Here is a 19,698-nt window from a genome sequence, read left to right on the forward strand (position 1 = left end):
TCCATTTGCCAGCAACTTAGGACAGTGGTTTTACAGTTAAGGCTGCTTCTCCTGTACAGAATTATGCAGAATTTAAAATGCATGTCCACTACTTCTAGCAAAATTGATACTTATGAATGTAGATAAGGATTTTTAAGCAAAGAATATAAACTAAATAATGGTGATGAACACATGAAATCAGTCTAAAAACATATCCAGTTTAGATACAGAGCAAGATATAGTTATGGAACCTTTTGAAAAAGACTTTAAGAGTTTAGGTGTAATAGAACAACTCATTTTGCAAGGCTCCTATTCCCCCCCCCCCCCCCCCCCCCCCCCCCCCCCCCCCCCCCAATGCTTCCACTTCTTTATTAGTCCCTCAAATCTCTTGGGAGAAGTCCTTAGCCAATTTATTTTTGTTTGGTTTAAAGGGATGTCTTTAAACTTAATCACAGTATCAAGAACTACTAAAAAAATAAAAAAAAGTAGACTTACAAATAAGATAGCTGTGAAAGATTTCTCTTCAGTGCATATGAACAAGGCTGAACAGCTCTACACAATGAGTCCAACTGTTGTGTGAAGAATCCCTTTTCACTAATACATTGTTTTCAAGAATATACACACCCCTCCATGTAAATAAGCACCCCCAGATTTTGTAACAAACATTTCAATTGCGTCATTATCTGCCCAATGATCTTGAATGTCCCATTCTTTACCTACAGACAATTATACCATTGATTTGCAATTACATTTTTAGTAGAAAGTACAGCCAAAGTCTTGAATACAAAAAAGTTCTTAAAAAAAAAAACAATCAAAAACTATGGTACAGAGACTGGTACAGTTACTGTGTCTCAATCTGAAAAACGTGATGCATACCAAAAGATTATTAATATAGCTTTGCTTTAAAAGGAATGGGGTTTCCAGTCTTTTCCCTTCTAACCCAGGTAAATGTAGTCCAAGATTGCCAAAGCCCACGATGATGAGCGTGCCTTGACAACCCTTGAAATCTCCACATAGTTTTGACAATAAGATTTGCTAGTTGTCTCCTTCAACCCTTCTCTTGCGAACTGTAACAAGAGAGGGGGGAAAAAAAGGCATTTTACTATGTTATCATTGTAACTACTTTTCATATTTCTACAGCATCAACAGTTACCTGGCCACAAAGTTTCACATAGTACAACTTAAGGTAATTAACACTTAATATTATCCATCATTTTAAGCTTATGCTTTAGCAGTGCTTATTGCATTATTCATTAAGAGCTTCAAATATTTGTGAGGAGAGACTCGGGGGAAACATTAATCATTTTGTTTGGTAAGCAAATTTAGCCAACACTTTTTTGACATTGCAGTTTTTTAGTGGTAGAGAATTAAGTTTACATGGCTTCAAAAGAAACAGGTCAAGAGTTTCACTGTACATCTAATATGATTTATACACTTTATAAAAAAAGATGTTACATTCAATAGCCTAAAACATTCCATTTATTAATGAAAAATATTCAATTGTCAGAAAATGCAAGAGCAGCAAAAATTTGTGAATAAAATCCCTAAAAGCTCACATGCTGTTTAGACTTAAGAATATGCAAGATTGACTGAATGACTGGAGTTTTGCTCAATATTTGTAGTATTTTTAATTGGTATTTTCTTTTTCCCCATCAAACTGTTTTCTGTGCAGACATAACAAATGAGGCTAAGGGTCTTAGAAATTATATACAGCATCTCCCTTTTCTTTAAAGAAGTTGAGCAAGCACATCTATATAAGAAAGTGATTCTGTTCTCAAATCCACTAATTGGAAATTATAGTTTTACAGATATATGCAATTTGAGTTGATCTTCTTTATCTTCAAATCAAAATAAGAGAGAAACCTGTTTTGTTTCCCCTCCCTCTTCCTGTCTCAAGAAATGCTTTAGATACAGTCTAAAGAAACAAACAGAATAAAAATCACACTAGAATTTTACTCTTTACAAAGCCAATGTATTGCTCACTTTGCAAGTGACCCATAGATGTACCTCCATTTCAATCCAAATAATTTTCAAAGACAGAAGTTATGCATACCTGCTTTCATCAAATTGCAAGAACAGATGGAAGAGTTTCCAACCTTAGACTCTTCCAATCATGCAGTTAAAAGCAACATGTACACAGTTTCAGACAAAGGGAAGTCATACAACACAGTGTAAACAAGGGAGAAAGAAGATGTAGACTATTGTTTTAGAAGAAACGTACAAAGACAGAAGTGAGAGACTTTGAACATCTCAGTTTTCAGTGCTCAATACCCAACTGGGTATTCAGAGTAACCTGTCTCTGTAGCTTCAGGGCTTGAGAGATGAAAAGGTATTTGCAGAAACTTTTACTCGCATACTCCAGACTAAGAAAGCAAAGAAAAAAAGGCAAGATATCAATAGAAACATAGATTTCCAACAGTCAAATACTAAAATGAGAACTAGTGAAAAGAGAAACCTTAAAAGGAAATACAGACACACCTGAAGTGTTATGATGAAAAAATAACTTGTTTCAAATCTATTTTTCGGAAAGAGTTATGCATTGTCTGAGTGCTGCCCTTCTCTCTATGCTCTATTCTGTTACTCTTACTCCATCTGTTTCAGAGCTCTTCTCCTCTACTTTAAACTTTACTCAGAGAGGAAGCAGATCTTTAAACCAAATTCCTATGTCATGCCCTCTAATGTATTCCTGTACTACTACTAAACTACCTGGCCCATTTTTGCACTGATGAGATGTGTAATCCTTACCACAAAGCACCTAAAGCCATAAAGTTTAATTAAATGGAGTTTTAAAAATGTAATTCTATTTAAATAGATGGACCACATTATCTTCTTGTAGTTGAGAGTTCCAAGTATTTGACATTATTATACAATCTCCATTCACATGCTACGTTATTAACCCATTTTCTGCTGGTCCATTTAGTTAGGATTCTAACAGATTAGCTCCAACAAAACTTACTGCAGCAAAATAAAGATGCCACTGCTACCAGCTACCGTTAAGAGAGGCAGGGAAGGCACTGGTGCATGAACAGAACCATAAGGGAAGAGATGACCCAGTCCCAGCCTCTGCACATGACAGTACATTCAGCTTCCTTGCTCAAGCAATCCAGATGAGACTGGCTGCACTGGCATTGAGAAGGGCATCTCGCAGTATAAATTTTAAGTACTGCTTTTAAAGAAACGATTAATCTTAACCTGAATAAAACTGAACAATCAAAACTATTATTTCCCCTCCCTTTGCCATAACTCACGTGGAATTTGAATGTTCTTGTTCTAGACTGTGCTAAAAATCCTCAACTCATACACCTGAACACCCTGCAACAAAGTAAAAGAAGAACATCCAGCAGCAAGGAAGAGTAGGAGTAAAGCACAGGAGAGATCTGAAACTGATCTACTTATATTTTGCTACCTGGTTATGTCAACAGAAAAACCAGACACCTTTAAAAGCTGTGCCACACACACATATTCATTTAATAGTTGCTCACCACTGACAGGTCTTACCCAAATCATTATTTTTTGTGATAGCTGCAGCTGCCCTGGCTCGAGGTCCCTGTTGTGTGAAATGGTATCCAAATTTGAGGATCTTGGTGTTTTCTTCAAGCATCTTGGCAATTTCTACTTCTGCAACTGTGCCCAGCTGCTGCCTCTGTTAAAGTAAAAGGTATACAAAGACAACAGAGCTTATGTGTGTTCACCCTAAAAGAGATCAGAAGACTTTCATCATATTAGTCAATAAACACTTATCTTCATTTTGATTAATCTAAAAGGCAGAAGGTCATAAAATACGTTTGTGCATTTTAAAGCACAAGCAAGCACAGAAGTGACCAGGAATCAACTTTAACCGGATGCTTCTAAGAATCTTAAGGACAATCATTCATTGAGTTAAGATATTTAAAAGTAAAATATTTTGGAAAGTTTATCACAGGCTGCTTTCTAAAAATATTCAGTCAACTAGGATAGACTGATTTTAATTATGATATTACCACCACCTCACTTACCTGATTATCAATTTTGATCTCTGTCAATGTTTCATTATCTTTCAGTGCATCAACCAGTGCCAAAATTCCAACTCCAGTGATGAAATTTGATTCTATGTTTAAACTTTTCAATTTTGTGTTTACTCTCAGCATATCTGCAAGAGCCTTTGAATGCAAGAAAGCATCATTAAACTTTTGAATTTTGCTACAGTACATCATTGGACACAGCGATAACCATTTCCACTAACTCGTTCAATAGGAGCAACAAGTTCACAGCTGCATGGTGTAACTTCGTGAGTTTTCACTTATTATTTGAGACTGAAGCGAGTCTTCAACCAGGCATTTCCTACATTCCCTTTTTAAATAGTATTTATTCAAGAAAAGGCCTGTCTTTCTCTTGTTACAAACTAAAAAGCTACACAGAATATAAATTGTCTGAAATTAGCATATTGGACCAATTCCATTTTGTAAGCCTTCACAGCGTACAATGAGTAATGCAAGCTGCTAAGTAAAGGCCAAAGAAAGGGCACTAGTCAACTGAAAGGAGAATTAGATGTGGTTAATTTGTAAACAGGAGATCTGACTTTCAAAGTCCTTGTGTCTACAGATTTGGTAGGAAGAGGCAAAATTCAAAGTCCTAAGCACAGTACCAGCATGTAGCTAAAAGCACTCTTACGGAAGTGGCATATACCTGATTTTATTTCTGAGAAAATAAGAAAACAAGAATAGCTAACTGCTGAGGTTAACTGTCATAAAAATCATAACGTTTAAATTTTTTTCTTTCAAGTCACAATGCAAAAAAACCCCGCCCAACAAAACCACACCCGAGAAAAGAAGCCTTTATAGATTTTTATTACAAATGTTTCAGTTCTACCGAAAAGGAACTTTTTAACTGACCCAAACCAAAGCTTTCAAATGTTCATTTAATGGAGTATTTCAAACTAGTTTTCCTTCTAATATGAAATTAAAACAAATGCAAAGGATTGTCCTGGCCAAACAGTTAGTGTTGTTTTCTTACCTCTTTATTTGCAAATAAATAAGGTACTGCTTTTGATTCAACATAGGAAAAACAGGACCAGATGATAAGTACTTAAGTTTCAATTGTGTCAAACTAGATACCTTGACTAATATTATACTTTATATGCCAATGCTTTAAGCCAGTCTTTGGTAGCAGGGAGAATAGTGAAACAGGTATTTTGCAACTTTCTTCAACTAAAACTCTAGTTGGTTGAAAAAGATTATGAGCTTTTTCAGTCCTCAAATGTGCTTCTTTTAAAGTTAATTTTGAATATACTATTGGCTTGTGGAATGAACATCAGGAACTAAACAATTAGAAAAGACAGACAGGAAGGAGGTTAGCAAAACAAAAAATCAGGGGGAAGGGATTGGAATAAAAGAATTCTCACTCATCTCATACATCTGATGCATTGCTGCGTATTAGTCAACTAGGAATCATTTACCAACTTTGATACAATAAAGGTTTGTTAAAGAAAACATACTTTACTGTGTAATGGAATTTAATAATTTTCACCCCTAAATATTTAAACAGGATTCAACTCAATCCTTTACCATTGTCTTTCCATCCAAACTTCCCTTGCACCCCACTTAAGCACATCAGTAAGAGTACTTACAACAGCAACAGGATCATTGCTTCGGGTGGCTGCAAGGCTAAAATTCTTCACATGCGTGTTGGTTTCTAAGGCTTTTGCAAATTCTTTCAGCGTTGGAATTGGTATGTTCTTGAATTAAAAATAGCACTTCACTCTCTTGAGATACACAAGTTTATCCCCTCCCCCCCAACTTCTTCCGTTATCTTATTCTCTTTACAGCAAAATGTACTATAATATTGACTGTCACTGGTCTCCAGCAGTCTCACAGTAAAGGCCTACATGTGTAGCAAAGCTATATGCAAGATACAATGGCTATTACAGTCACCAATTCTATAAAGCAAAGTCATCTTCACTACATTGATGCCATTGCCAGAATAGAAGAGTTAAAAAATATTTGACTAACTTGGAGCGGTTACTGAGAAAAATTTACATGAACTGAACATTCTGCTAACTATCAACATCAAATTAACCTCTCACAAATGTAAAAAGATTTAGAGCTTTAGACTGGTGAAACCATTAGCATCTCACTCTCTGTGTTCTATTAAGAATAATTCCAGAATTTGCCAATTTATAGTTTGATAATTTTTACAGTGTAGCAGGAACCAAGCTTAAAAGGAATAATTTTAGGTAATTAATTAGGGTAGCAAATTTCTGTTTACTTTATCAGAAATTTTGTTCTGTTGCCTTTTTGGGCATCTATTTTTGCTAGCGTTTCTCTATTGTACAATATTCCCAAACCATGTATTTTATTTTCTTCCTTTAGTAATGGCAACAAATAGCCTAGGCTGCTAGCAAGGCTGCAGCTAGCAAGCAGCCTGTCACTGCTGTCTGCACTGTAAGTCAAGAGTGCTATAGTTCTGTTTTCTTTCACACAAATACACAAAAGTTTTAGTCATATTTAAAAACCAACTGTTACACTTATGAGCAGAAGCTGCGCTAATTGCTGGCAGCTCTTTTGTACAAGAATCAGACGGATGTCAGGTACAAACATCACTTTGTTTGCAATAGCAGTAACTGAGAGCACATTGCTTTATCAAGGACAAAGGATTCAAAGAAGTAGTTAACTCCACGACGGTGAACTGCTGGAGCTGTCACCAACTTGGCAGCAACAGAAGTCTGGGCTGGCAGTAAGAAAATCTAAGACCTTTTTAAATGCACATTTGGCAAAAGAAACCAAGATGGCTTATCGGTTTAGCTCCAGGTTTTTGAGATTACACACACTGCAACATTTAGCAGAAAGGCTGCTGTACTTAAAATAAGGCTATCATGCTCTCTTATAGAGTTCTGCAGCTTGAAGTGTCTTCTACTGAGAAAAGGCAGCATATTTACTGCAGACTTTAGGCTATTACCTTAATGTTATTTAAATTAACTTCAACAAGACGAGAATCGTTCTCTTTAATCCTTTGCAGTGTCTCCTCCACATTCGTGGGATTTGGTGGTTCATCAAAAACAGGCAACATTTTTTCACCTTTTACTATATCTGAAAAGACATTTAAATGTAATCAAACAGATCACATACATTCACTGTGAATAAATTATACACATACTCAATATTCACTGTATTTAAAGATCATTCATCAGTCTTTACATCTATTCCCCACCCAAAAAGCATACCATCCTCTCCTGACCATAAAGTTCAACTCTTTTCCAAAGGTCCTCTCAGCCTTTCTGCTTTTCTTGCACACCAGCTTTTTTCAGAAAGCACATAGGAGTTGAATTACAAACACAAATATGAAACCTAAAAACCAACACACACAAATGCATGTTTATGCCTACTTTCTCCCCAAAAAGTGACTTAACTGCAGGATAGATTTTAGTGTACATATATTTTAATTCCACTCTTGCCAGAACTCAATTAGCAATATTATAGACATGCACATTTCCAACTCAAGACTGAATAGTCTATAAAGAATGCTAGTGCGACAGAAAATAGTTAATGCTATGGTAACTGTGTGCAGTACAAAGAACTCATTTATCTAGCACTTGCGTACACACTTACTTGAGAAGCTGTCTTTGTCAACCCCATTACTGCTTCCTACTACATCACAGAACTGATTGTTTGTTATCAAGTTGGACATTCCCAGTATAGCTGTAAGGAAAAAAAAAAGAAAAAGCAAAAAAAACAATTTTACTGTTCCTGACTAATTCAGCACAGATGCAGGTTCCTTTAAATAGTAACAACTGATATTCGTAAAACATGCAGTTATCAGTACAATAAGCCATTCAATCTCTTAATAATTTAAAGAAAAGTAGAAAATTTTTTTAATTAATTATAGACTTTAGTTGGCTTTCACATCTTAGAAAGATTTGACCTCACCAGGTTCAAGCAAATTTAAAAGTGCAGTTCAGTCACAAAATTCTTGACTGAAGCTTTAGGAATACAGGCACATAGCAACACATTCTTATACACAAGAAAAAGCAATAATGTACACAACAAAACCCGGCCAGTCTGAGGCATGAATGTAAAGGTTTTGAGTTTGAAAATCAGATCCCTTTGGCAGGCCAAAATAATCTACCTTCCTATAAATTATTACAAATCAACAAAGTTGATACGCTGCAAGCGAACTGGCATATAACGTGATCTAGTTTCTATCACAGCTACAACTTCCTATAGTTCACATTTCAGATAACAAATACACTACCACATTAATTATAGATCATTTTTGTCCAAATACGCACCAGCCCCTTCATACTTAAAAAAAACAAACAAACAAACTAACCTGCAAGGTCACCTAATTCTGTGTCTGTGGCACTGGTCAAGGCTTCCTCCAGTTCTGGATCAAGAGAGAATTTTTCTTCTGTGTAAGACTGTACAGGCTTTTGCTTGGGGATAAATATTTTCCCTGGCGTAAAGAAAATGAAAAGTCTGATGTTACTTTGTATTATATAGCTACTTATCATTAAACTTTTCTGTACTTAAGGAATACATGTTACATTTAGTAAATCCTAAGAAGAGCACCAAGGACAACATAAAGGAATGAGGTGTCTTCTGTTTGTTCTTGAAAGTCAGAGATGAGGAAAGAGCATAAACAGGAATATAACATTACTTATTCCAAATTTTCAGGAGTCTGTATCGTGACTCCAATCTTAGTTGTTTCTCCTAAGGATTAGAAAGTAAAATATAAGCCTCCATTATACATTTTAAACAGCCTAGAAAAAGTGCCTGTAAGGAAAATTTAGTATTGCTAGAGAACAATGACCAGTAGCCTCTCAAGGGAGAAAGGGACCCAGGCAGAACTGTAATCTGAATGTGTCAGAGAAATAGAATATCAAAGAATCATCTGAAATCATGGACCTGACTAATTCACTGCACTTTTACAGGATACACGATATTTCTGATTTCAGATGTTAACTCAATTTTGAAGTAAAAAAAGGAGATACCTGAGCTGCTTGAGAAAACCATGGTTTGTGAACAGCACAAACCAAGATAATAGACTTCTCTGCCAATGACACTATTTTCTAAAATGATGCTTAGAAAGCTCACAGAAGATTGAGTGGGAAAAGAAAGAGTAGTAATATCACATTCTGCACCAACTTTTTAGTCATTACTGACAGGTAATGGGAAAAGTTACTTCAGGAGATGTGTTATAAATAGAGGTCTGGGTACTTGGCATAATTCCTGCATATATCTTCAGCTGAAATCAGAATATGAGAAAGCTATTCTAACAGTTATTCTGAAAACAGTTCAGATCTGAATGATTTAGAATTGGCCTTTCAGAACAAAGAAGTCTACCACTAGGTAAGAACCCAGGAGAGGTAAGGGGTGCTTAGGTTCAGGACAAATTAGCATGGTAAATAAAAGCTCTGGTACTGTGTGACAGAACAAACCCGATGCATTTGATAGAAGTAATTCACAACTAGAAGACTGTGAATGTCATCTTAACAGTTATTCAAAGTTTTTCAGACTTTCCAAGTTGCCTGAGCTATCAGCAGAGCTGTGGGAAAGGGGTTCCAACTTCCTTTAGTTATTTCCCAGGGTAGGAGGTGGTGTTGATAATCTTCCTATGAAGTGTCAGTGCTAATCCAGGAACCCACCCTCTTCCATATTCATAGCTAAAAAGCATTTCCACACGCTTACCACCCTAGCTCATCCCAATTACACAAGGAAACCCCACCATGCACCAGAATCAGACTAGCTGGGCAGAAGTCAGGAGCCTAATTTTTTTTCCTCATACTGCATACAAGTGTATCTTGCTACATGTTTGGACTAAGACTAAGTTTAGCATTTTTAAATACCTCCCAGTGACAAGAAGCTTTATAGGGATGTTTCAGTTTCATTTCTGGGAAATTCCAACAAAGCGGGATTTTGGTTTCACCACTTGTGGGAAGCAGTGCCTGAAGTCAGCTCCTGTGTCCCACAGCAGACACAGGCATAACAAAACCCATCCACCTTTTCTCTCTCTCCAAATTCCCACCCCACATTACAATAGTTTGTGGTTCATTTTCTTTTTAAAGGAATTCAATGCATTACCACTAGCACAGATTACAAAGAAGTGTATCAGGTTTTTCTCTGACGACACAGTCTGATGACCAAGATCTGTTGCTAGCAACACAGTATTTTTGTTCCTGGGTTGCTATCTCTTTGGAAAGTTGTATAAATGGTCATTATCCATATTTAGAAGCAAAAAATAAATCTCCTTACGTAACTGTACTGACTACAAACAGTAGCTGAAAGCAGCTGACATGCATTACTAGCCATACCTCACGTTTGATGGACAGTGCAAAAGAAGCTATGTTTGTGGCGATTCAGGATTAAAAGAAAACCTTCATAAATTGAAGGCTTAGTAAATGTTTAGGATTATTTTGATATAACTGATACAGTACATTTCTGCTCCCATTTTATTTCACCAGCATCACCTACTGGGGAGAGAATAACTTTCAACTTAAATTGTAATTTTCAGAAGAGAGATGAGAATGTTTGACAAGGTTTTCACTAACACATAAAATGCTCTGAACAGCATACACACGATCTAAAGCCCTTCATTAGCTATCTTTACATTGTTTTCCCTCAGTAATACAGACTAGTAAAAAAATGAGCATTTCAGAGTACGAGGAAGGACAAGAGAAGGAAAGCATGATTTGAGCACCTGAGCCTTTGTTCATGTCATCCTATTTGCAGCATCACTGCAGCAGGCAATGAGCGGGAGAAGGAAACTGATCTCAATTAAAAGCAACTTTGTAAAGATGTATTTCAACCTAGATCAGCCTCCCATCTGGTTCATCACACAGTACTCACAAAAAAGAACTACTTTTCCTAATGTTACTTTAAGTAATTCTTAAATTCATAGGTAAGGAACTTCTGGTTCTAAACATTTGCCTGACTCTTAAGATAACCTAGAGAGAGAAGTATATTCAGTTTTTATTAAAGCAAAAATGTTAAAAGCCGCTCCCCTCCAGAAGTGTTCATTGCAGCCAACTCCAGTCACATGAACTGGGTCAGGAGCAGGTTTTGTTATAAAACAGGTCACACCCTTGTGTATATAATCTCTCATTCATTGGCTTCATCTCATCCTAGCCCAGAGTTCAGAAGTTTACAATGCACACGCAAAAGCAGGTCCTTTCCCACTCCTAGTAACGAACTTACTTCAAAAAGGCAAAGACCCTGTGTCTCTGGGGACAATGATCTAATTCAAGGCCTGCTGCCAACAGTTTGGCAATTCCTTTCCCCCCCTTAGTAAGCTTTAAACAAACAAACAAAAAAACAAAAACCAAAAAACTACACATCTGTGCAGCCCGTGAGATGAACAGCTTTCTCGGCCCTCAAGTGGAACATTTCCAAATAGCAAGGATTTGATCACATGAAGGAACACGACATCCTCCTTTTCAGCCAACAAGGATACTGCAAAGATTAAGCAATACAATATGAAGAGGCAAATTTCAGAGATGTTCACATCATTTCTGTAATAATGATGCATTCAGGTCTCCTATGCCTTTAGCTAACATATTAAATGAAGCACATGTCAGAATTAATTCACAGGCTTTCTTTGCTACAGAATGAACTTTAAACTGAAAGTTCCACACAATCATATCGCTCAAAAGGCAGAAACGTTGGATGATGTCTGTTGAAGTGCCCTAGACATTTCATACACAGACTCACAGTATCTAAGGTGGGACTGAAAATCTTGAGGAAATCAGGTCTGTTCAGTGTGGCCATTGCACTGCATACTGCTGGTACTATTCTCACATATCCCGCAGTCCTACCCCCATGCTAGCAGGCAGCAAGCGGCCACAACTTGCAGATCAGAAGAAAGTCTAAAATCCACTTTGCAGTACCTGTTTGCAGAAAAGGAATCAAGTGTCACCTGAGGACAACCAAATACAAGCTCATCTCATCAGTGACCTCATGAAGAAGAGCAAGCAACATCTGATATATTCCTTACATCTTATGTTCCTTAAAGTTTTATCAATACAGGAATTTATATAATCCACAATTCAATCACCAGTTCTTACCATGTGACAGACTTAGGTTCATCAATTCACTTGTAAGCACAATTTAATACTATTTTTATTAATTCAACTTACAAGGGACTTCCTCAGTGTCTTACTGTAGAAACAGTACTGTTATTCATTATCTGATTACAGGACACATAGCAGTAAGTTAGAAAACTGTTTTACATTAAGGCTAGAGTATCACATGTTATTTTGTTCTAGTGATCTTGTATGGACAATGTCAATTTGACATGTTGTTTCTCCAAAGCTCCTAAAGGATATTAGTTTCATTTTACAACATGTAACACACTTCCTTTAAAGACCAGTGATTGAAAGGCGAAGAGAGAACACAGCACCCCAAATCCTGCTGCAACAGAAGCAAGTGGTGATCCAGAGCAACAACTGAGCAGGGTGGCAACTACAGTTTCAGCCTAACAATATTTTCTGGGTGATAGAGCTGGAAAAAAATGCCACCAAACCAACATTTAAGCATAAGTTACATGAAATGCAAATCTACACAGAACAAACATACGCTGGCAGGAATGAAGAGGGAGAGCAAGCCATGATTAGAGAAGTGCAAAGGCTAGAAATGCAAAGCTTAGTTTACATAATAATTTGCTAATGCCTTGCACTATACAGCACAAAGTACATCACTGATGTTAGATATGTTTATCTCAGGTGCAATTATTCTCATCTTTTGCTGTTCCAAGAGAAGTGAGGACTTGGTCAGATGTGTGGAACACACTCGAGGGCAACAGACTAGTGCTGAAGCCTCGCTTGTTTAGATGAGAGCTCCTTCTCCTTGCAGTATGCCTTATAAAACCTTTATGACATACTTACGTACACAGATTGAGACAAAGCTAGTTTTGTTGAAATTTTTACCACATTGCTCTCATGAATCTCTTGAACAATGGTTTACTGTATAGTTCAACACTTAATTGGAACAGAATGTGACTTAAGTCATTAAATCACATTTAAAAACAAAGTATGTTCTTAAGGATGCTTTTAGAAACAAAATCAGGCAGTGGAAAAATGCAATAGAATATAATTTAGGGATTGTCAAGCTTTACATTTCTTTAGCACTGTTCATCTTACTACATCAGGACACTATTTCAGATCTTCCACATTTAATAGCACACAGCACAAAAAAGTTCCAAAGATTTGGAGAAATCACATCACCTATCAGCAAAACAAATGCAACATTGTTTTAATAACAGGTTACCCCCAAATGAGGTACTTGGGACAACTGGAAGAGAAGATTTTCCTTTACACTGTAGTAGGGAAACAAGGTTACCAGAAGCAGTAGCAAGCCAGGAAGTTTAAAATTAATGCAGGGTAAGCTTTGGTAAACCTGCATGCCAAATCACCACGCAGGACATCAGTTCTACTAAAACAGGAAAAGAAAAGAGAAAGAGAAGGATAGATTTTCCCCTTCTTACTCCATGAAATGAATAATTGGACCAAGTTGGAGCAATGAGACCAGCTAGGCACACCGAAATATTTTAGTAAAGCCTGACCCACAAAAATGGCACCAATAGCTGCAACTCCAATCTGTTTCCCCACAAAACCTCTAGATCTGAAGGTTATGATTATCAGTTTTCTTCTGAATTAACAGCATAATCAAGCAAGATTTTCACCTACTCCTATTCTACAATTTGTTAGCGTTTCTCCACAATACATTTACCTAGCCAAAGAGAAAAATTGTAAGCCAGCTTAGTTGTTTGTTTGGTTTTTTAATATTAAAGAAAAGCACATTAGGATAAGAGCTCCCTCTAGATTAAAAACATCTTACACAAGTATTAAGTTTGGCTCCACTCCCTTTCCAAGCTTTACATCTGGATAAAGATCATGATTTCTTGATTTAAAAGATTAAGTTACATAGGTTTGCCATTTTTGTGCAAAACGGCTACAAACATGGCAGCAAGTCAAAGCTGAACCATAACACTTTCATGAGGAAAAGGTTATCCCTCACCTACTCCAAAATGAGCTTAGCCTTCTTGCCTCCTCCTCCTTTCCATTTAACAGAGCAAGAATTTCCATACTGAACATTTGTTTCCACATTTTTAGTTTCAATGAAAGTAAGCTACATTTCATTTTTTCATATTATTTTCTCTTCTATGGTACTAAAATAAATGGTAGAAAAAGTTATTAAATATCAACTTTTTTTTTTAAGAGATACAGGAAATTTTACTAATTAAACTGGTATGACATATTGCAACATCCAGACAGACTGCTATTTAGTAATACTTTATTACATAAAGGAAATGACATTTGATCTTTCTTAACCAAGATCTGCATTACAGCTGGACCCTTCTGTTTTTCTACATGATTCTCACAGATTTTTGTCTACCCAAACAAATAGTTTTGCCGTGTACACGTATACGTAAGCTGACTTTAAATGAATGAATGAAGCACTAGTACTCAGAGGAAAAAGAAGTACTAACTACAGCAAATCCTCCAGGCCCAGCCTGAAGGAGCAGTGTACAAGCTAGCCAGGCTGCAAGGGACTCCCAAACGAGCTATGAGGCCCAAATATACTTGAACTCAATCATGTTAAACCATTAGGCTGTCTCCAACATATACTAGCAAGTATGTCAGGCAAGAAGCAGAACAGGGGAGGAAGCAGTGGGACACTACAGAAGCAAACATGGGATCAACAGGTACTTGCCAGCAGCAGAGTACTGCTGCTGTAGGTACCTTTGACTGCCTTCGACAGTCAATACATTGTGTTATCCTTAACTCGGTTACTCTTACAGATTCAGTCAGCAAACTCCCGTTCTCCCGTCAGCAAAGGAGTGTCACAGTTGTATCAGTAAAAGTGGCATTAAACTACACAAGTAAGGCAAAACATTGTGTATTAAGGAAGTAATACATCATATACAGTGCGGCACTTTATAAAGTCACAATCTCTCTATTACTTCAAGGGAAAATGCCAATATCCCCAAGAAAATTTTCACCAAATATACACCACAATCATATATACAAACTCAGTAGAGGAATGAAGACTCAAGTCTGAAATAAGCAATGATTCACACCAGATAATTAAGTAGAATTAAAGGGTTTCAAACCCTTAAGAAAAGAGAAGCCTGTTCATCTTGGGCAGTTGGAATACAACTTACCAAACAATTTACTGAAGTCTTACTGCAGCAGATCTGCCCTGCTGCTGGGGAAGGTTCAGACAAGCTAGGATTCACAAGCAGTACACAAACACTGTGGCGACAGCTAAAAGCCACCTCCTGTGCATATGTTTCCAGTACAGGACTGGGAGTTTCTGTCCCTACCAATAGTGGTTAGTAAGGCACAACAAATTTGGGAGCTCTTGTTTTGGGGGGGCAGATGGGACGGGAATCTATTCTTACAATATTTAAGATGCACATTCTTTTTAAATCTTTTTCCTGGAAAGGAAAATGCTTCCCACCAAGTCAACAAGACTAGATCCAAAACAAAGATTTGAAATCCCAGGCTTTAATAATGTGTCCACTCATTGGATCAATGTTTCCATGGTTTTTAGACCACAAACCACTGCCAGATTTCAGAGCTTCTTGTGACAGTTAACTATGCAATTAGGTAACAATAACTATGCAATCTTATTAAACCTCTCAGTAAGGATACTAGAAAGACAACATGATTACATACACCACTTGCTTGGCCTTGTCAGCTACAACATCTTTTAACATTATCATCTACCACGACATCATTCTGCTGCTATTTTTTAAATTCAGGGTAGTATTAACAAATGTTACTGTCTGTACTCAGCACCACAGGGCGTAAGCCACAGGCACAACAGCGTTTGTTATTATTGACACAAATCAGGGGTAGCTCTTATTTTGAGGATACCATACCCATCAGAACTTTGCAATCTTTGATAAAAATCTGAGTCTTATATCCTTCCTGTACTACATGCAAACAGCAGAACAGCCCCAGCACCACAAAACACTTGAACAGGAAGCATCCCACCTCTGCACAGTAGCACTCATTTGGAAATGCCGCAAGTTAAAAAGCATTCCGGTGCTTCAATAAACTTTGGTTCACAGTAGTTCTGGCTAGGCCACTTCAGAGATTTCACAACCACCTACACCAGAAAGGGTGGTGTTACCTTTCTTTTCTCTTGTAAAAGGCACATAGTCTTCCCTGTCTTTGTGCTCAAGAGCCTGCTTCTCTAAATATGCCAGGAGTCGTTCCCTGTCGAAGGGACCTGAAGCCTTTTTAGCAGTCTGGTCTTTCTGTCGGAAGCCTGCAGGGAGAAGTGCGTTCTGCAAAACAAAATGGAACAAACAAGTACAGCTTAGGAAGTCTGAGTGAACACCTGTTTAGTTTAATTTCCCTCTTCCTTCTCTCTCTCACCAAGGTTCAAACCCAATACATCATCCTTTTTAGGCAATCTTTGATCCCTTGCCAGCTTCCCTTTTTTGGGACAGGGGAGGAGACAAGGTAACCTATTTTTTAGATACCAAGAATATAATTAAAAATAGAGCACACTGCACTCTGAATAGGGCTGAAGCAATTCTTTCAGTACAATAGCCCCCACCACTAGACTTGCTAGTTACTTTGCATTTCTTTTCTAGAATGAACACTTTAAATTAGTAGTAGTAAATAAAACTCAGCTATTTACAGTTTAGACATTCAGCAAGAGGCTGCTTCCTCCATTGCTTACATCAATGTGTTTCTAAGTCTTTAAGACAACTGCCTATACTATTGTCTGGCATTTAACACAGAGTATTTCTACTTTTGACCTGACTCAAGGTAGGGTGGCTTTTTGCTATCACCAACATATTTCAGCTAAATAAAAAAAAAAACCCAAACCAGAGGATATTAGTATGGAAAGAACAGAACATATAAAAATTCAGACTGTCATAAAAGACAACCAATCATTTTTGCCAGTTCTCCTCTGTTAAAATGTCTATAAAGCCAAAGCCAATTAAAATACCAAGAATATCTTGCTGTGCAACAAAGTAGGTGATGATAATATTATTAAGTGATCCCTGAACATCAAGATTAAACTTAATCCTGGTACTATTAAAGCAAGAACAGAGAATCAGGAGGTGAAAACACCAGTCTTGGATTCTGACATTAGCTGCCGCATTAGTGGAAGACATAACTCAGCTCTTTCTAACAGAAAGCTAAAATATTTCTCATTCAATACCCCATGCCGACATAATCATTCAGGAGCTGAGTAATTATTTGCCTCCTCTTTGCAAAGTCGGCACAAGGACAGGAATAGATATAGGCCATTAGGTACAGGGCCAGGAATCTTTAGAAGAGGTTAGCACCCTCCCTCTCCCATCAAACTCCAACAGCAGAAGCAAAAAAATAAAAAGGATGCAAAAGGACTGTTCACCAGACAACACTGGAAACAGGAAAGTTAAACAGGCTCTTCTAAATAAAATTTCTTTTCAAGAACATGACTACGAGCAATTTTTATTTATAAATAAATCCCAGAAAGCTCCTCCTGACAATCCCTTCTTCCATTTTCCTCTATTGGAGTTGCATTCACCTTGCAAACAGGAAATAAACAGTTGAAACATTATATACGCATATGTATCTGTCAATAAGATCATTAGCAGACTAGGAAAAAAACCCCCTCTGTCCAAAAGTATATTGTTCAAGTAAAAAAAAGTCTCAATTTATTTTAGACTAGTTTCTGAACAAATAAAAAAAAAATAAAATCAAACTTCTCTTGGTTAATACCCACCTCAGGGTCAAGATCATCCAAAACAGTTTCCAGTTGTTTCAGTTCTTCTTCCGAAAGTTTGCCAAGAATTTCATCCTCATCAAGATCTTTGTACTTGTCCAAGTCCTTTCGAAATGGGAGTGTCATGACTTGGGCAGTAGCAAGTTGCTCAAACACTTCAAAATCCAAGTTTTATTCTTAACCAGATCTATTAAAAAAGTTTTTAAAAGAAATAACCATAATTAAGGTAAACATCCCAACTACAAAGCATCTTCAACCTCCAAATACATCTCTGAAAGGAAAGCTTTTTCATCCAGTATTCATATCTATCTGTTATTATACAGCAGACAAGGAGTGCTTGGAAGCTGTCTACACCTTGCTTCTTCACTGACAAGAATCCCATCCCACCATGCCCTTTTCCATCAGCTATATATATTTCCATAAGCTATATATATTTTCAGATGAATGCCAGCACCCAGTTTTCTCGACAAGAACTCCAAGGCCATAATTCCCACGCAGCAGGGCAGGCTGTGGGGTAGGAGAGAGGAGATACCAACTATACCTAGTATTTATGAGTCCAGCTTAACACCACTGGTTTTTACAGATACTGCAGGCAAAAGAAGAGTTAAGATGCTTTACATCTGTTGTTGCTGCTACTGTTCCAGGGCAGTAAAGAACTGCACTACAAACAAGCAAATTGGTTACTACTGACTCATATCCCAGTGTATTACTACAGAGGGAACAAAGGAAGTTTGCCTCCCAGTTAATTATAGCACTACCATTGAAGTAACATTCTGTTCTGTCCGAGGAAAATTAAAATACCTTGATGAAAGGCTTAGGAAATACAGCTCCTAAGTAGCAGCACTCCAGTCAATCCTACTACGAAAAAAAAAATTAGAAATACAGAACAGACCATATAACTGCTCACTAAATATTATACTTAGAGGAAATTGGGGTCCTTCAAAAGATGTACAGTCTATACAGTATTTCTCACGGACAAGGAAAGCACAGGGAACCTTTTTTCTAACAGTCACAATTTTTGAGCATTTGGCTTGGAAAAAACAGTTGATCATGACAGCGTTGAAGCAGACAAGTTGGTTTCTCTCATTTTTCTGTAAGAAGTTCTGGGATTCTCCTTTTCTTCAGCTACATTCTTGCTTCAAGTTGAGAGCGCACACATAAAAGGTAACTTGAATGACTCTCTGTAAGTGAGCAAGAGTATCCGTAATGTATCTGGGGAGCAAAAGCTACATCTGTACATTTAGGCTCATTAGCCTCCCTAACCCTTTTCTCGGCTCTATAGAAATATTCAACACAGATCAGACATACAGCAAACGTTATTTGCTCTCCAATAGCCCACATTCCAGGTCAGATGCTCACATCACATAAGCTAACTGCATTACTTCAAACCTGCAGTTACACTGTATTTCAAAAACAGGTCAATTTAAAGTTATTGCCTCTTAAGTAAAAGGAAAACAAGGGTCTTATATACAAACTATACCATGGAATCCTGCTTACAGGATTCCTTCACCTCAGTTGTTTACATCAAGAAAGGTCTCCCTGGCTGTCAGTTACATACGGTGATATTTTAATTCAGGGACACTGAAGAGGCATGAGCACATAAAGGTTCATCCACACCATTCAGTCAAGTTTATGTGGGAAGTAAAGCTGGTTTTAACAATTGCCTTTGCAAGAATGGTAGATTTTCAGTTCCTACCAACATCCACACCTGAATGAGGAATATATTTACAGCTATTTTCAGGATATCCGTTTTCAAAAAGTATTACTGATACAAACACTAGAGCTTACTTGTAAGCCACAGTTGACACTGATAGGACATAATTCCAAAGCTGAACTTAGGTAAAGTTCTCTCAAACATAACAAGGAGGAATTCTCAATTTCATGGTAAATTACATCAAAAGAACAGTGTCTGGCTTCCTCTGAACTAAAACCAATCATGTTGGAAGAGCCTGGACTTTTTGCAAGAGGCCACAGAGCTGAGAACATCAGAGTGTAATGGCTGCAGAAAATACAG

At 37.2% G+C, this 19,698-nt stretch overlaps 1 protein-coding gene across 2 annotated transcripts; it reads right to left on the reverse strand.

The window, feature by feature from the left end:
- Positions 1–342: 342 nt before the first annotated feature.
- TMOD3 (tropomodulin 3 (ubiquitous)) lies at positions 343–18,540 on the reverse strand. 2 transcript variants are annotated; one of them, XM_010571837.1, is made up of 10 exons: positions 18,486–18,540; positions 17,685–17,871; positions 16,089–16,245; positions 8,284–8,406; positions 7,563–7,652; positions 6,913–7,043; positions 5,585–5,692; positions 3,975–4,118; positions 3,478–3,622; positions 343–1,046 (listed from the first exon to the last, which is right to left on the reverse strand). In XM_010571837.1, the coding sequence occupies exons 2-10, from the start codon at positions 17,808–17,810 to the stop codon at positions 1,015–1,017; spliced, it is 1,056 nt and encodes a 351-aa protein (XP_010570139.1). In that variant the 5' UTR covers positions 17,811–17,871; positions 18,486–18,540; the 3' UTR covers positions 343–1,014. The 2 variants fall into 2 exon arrangements, with proteins under 2 accessions (XP_010570139.1, XP_010570138.1); XM_010571836.1 differs by lacking the exon at positions 18,486–18,540 and having other exon boundaries at positions 17,685–17,872.
- Between the last annotated feature and the right edge of the window lie 1,158 nt (positions 18,541–19,698).

Source organism: Haliaeetus leucocephalus, unplaced genomic scaffold (assembly GCF_000737465.1).
Source record: "Haliaeetus leucocephalus isolate CR32 unplaced genomic scaffold, Haliaeetus_leucocephalus-4.0 Scaffold339, whole genome shotgun sequence".
In the NCBI taxonomy this organism is placed as follows: domain Eukaryota; kingdom Metazoa; phylum Chordata; class Aves; order Accipitriformes; family Accipitridae; genus Haliaeetus; species Haliaeetus leucocephalus.

Bases quoted from the DNA above. Each gene is read 5' to 3' on its own strand.
- TMOD3 (XM_010571837.1), bottom strand. From the start codon at position 17,810: ATGACACTCCCATTTCGAAAGGACTTGGACAAGTACAAAGATCTTGAT. The intron at 7,653-8,283 runs GTTAGTTTGTTT...TTTTCCTTACAG, and splicing joins AGAATTAGGTGACCTTGCAG to CTATACTGGGAATGTCCAAC. The intron at 1,047-3,477 runs GTAAGACCTGTC...CTCTTGTTACAG, and splicing joins CACAAAAAATAATGATTTGG to TTCGCAAGAGAAGGGTTGAA.